General features: G+C 43.5%; 1 protein-coding gene across 1 annotated transcript in view; it reads right to left on the reverse strand.

Annotated features, from left to right (window-relative positions):
- The window catches only part of Mindy2 (MINDY lysine 48 deubiquitinase 2), a 62,308-nt gene that overhangs the window by 2,148 nt on the left and 58,635 nt on the right, over positions 1–1,525 (reverse strand). Inside the window, exon 10 of the mRNA XM_023712659.1 lies at positions 137–328. Coding sequence (XP_023568427.1) covers positions 137–328 — 192 coding nt within the window. The remainder of the gene's footprint in view (positions 1–136; positions 329–1,525) is intronic.

Below are 1,525 nucleotides of genomic sequence, written 5' to 3' on the forward strand. Positions count from 1 at the left end.
TGACTGTCATATTTAAGAATCAAAACACTGGGGCTGGGGAGATAGCTCAGCAGCACAGTGCCTGCCTGGCAAGTGCAAGGTCCAGAGTTCCATTTCCACTACCAAAAAAAAAAAGCCTCCCAACACTAATGTTTACCTGGGGCTGTGTAGACACTGCGGCGGCCGCTGCTGCTTGCTCCTGCTCCTGGTAGAACTGAGAAGCTCGCCTGTCTTCTTCCTCCTGGAGTTTCTTTGCCAACTCCAAATCACTGATCCCCTCTGGGATCTGCTCCCAGTTGATCTCTTGGTTCTGCTGTTCTTGTTGCAGAGATAATGCCATAAGATAGTCCTAAGGAATTAAATTATCACCATATTTAGCTTGGAGATTTTATCCAAAAATCATTGTGTGCAAACATGATGTCCTATCTATAAGCTTTGAGAATAACTTTGAAAAATCATAGCTTAAATATTAAAAAAGGGCCGATGAGATAGCTCAGTGGACTAAATGCCAGCTTTGGCAAATGTAGGGACCAGGATTCAATTTCGGGTCCCATATACCTTGCCAGCTCCACCCCTGGGACATGCTGAACCAGCAGCTAAATCCAGGAATGGTGGCACATGCCTGTAATCCCAGTGGTGAGGAGGCTGAAAACAGGAGGATCACTACAAGTCCGAGCCACGTAGTGAGACCCTGTACCAAATACATAAATGAAAAAATATTTATTTCTCAGTATTTCATCTGGGGAGTTATGAATTTATTTCAGTGATGTTATTCTTTCTAAATACTTGTGGCACTCGAAATTCTAGAAAATTAAATCTTCAGACTGCCTCCAGGCCCTGAAGTTCTGGTAAGGTGAACAGATGAACTGAACTGTGAAGACAATAGCGAGTACGTATTACCAGGAGACTCGGGCACTGTGGGTAGATCTCTGACCCTCTTCAAGTTCAGGATGTCCCTGAGCCCATTTGATACACTTCTTTCTTTCTTTCTTTTCTTTTTTTTTTTTTTGTGGCCCACTCAGCCTGGAGTGGGGCTGGTACAGCATTTTGTTCTGGGAATCGAACCTCAGTCCCTGTGCTTGCCTAAGCCTGCCTAAGCAGGCGCTTTAACTTGTTGAGCTATCTTACTTGTCCCTGGATATACTTCTTTAGAAGTACTGTTTGGGAGGCCCTGGCCTCTAATAAAGGGCCTCCTGGGAGATTTATATCAGTTGGGGAATATAACCTTGCAGAAATAGCTTATTCTGTTACAAAAAACTTTCTCCTGGATACATAAACATATAGCAGAAAGGGTACCTCTTCCCACAGATACCCTGCTCACATCTATAACCTGGGTGACTTGGTCGACTTGGTCTGGGTTAAAGATTGGAAAAAGGATCCAGAGCCCTGCTCCCGTCATTCCTGGAAGCTGATGAGTCAATGCATGGCTGAAGAGTGAAAGGACATCATCCACTGGAATACTAGTGGCCTCGATGTGCTGTTCTGTTGAATTCTTAAGTCTTTTTTTCTCCTGTTAGTCTTTTTTTTTTTTTTTTTTTTAACATTT

Source organism: Octodon degus, unplaced genomic scaffold (genome assembly GCF_000260255.1).
Source record: "Octodon degus isolate 3935 unplaced genomic scaffold, OctDeg1.0 scaffold00026, whole genome shotgun sequence".
Classification (NCBI taxonomy): Eukaryota; Metazoa; Chordata; class Mammalia; order Rodentia; family Octodontidae; genus Octodon; species Octodon degus.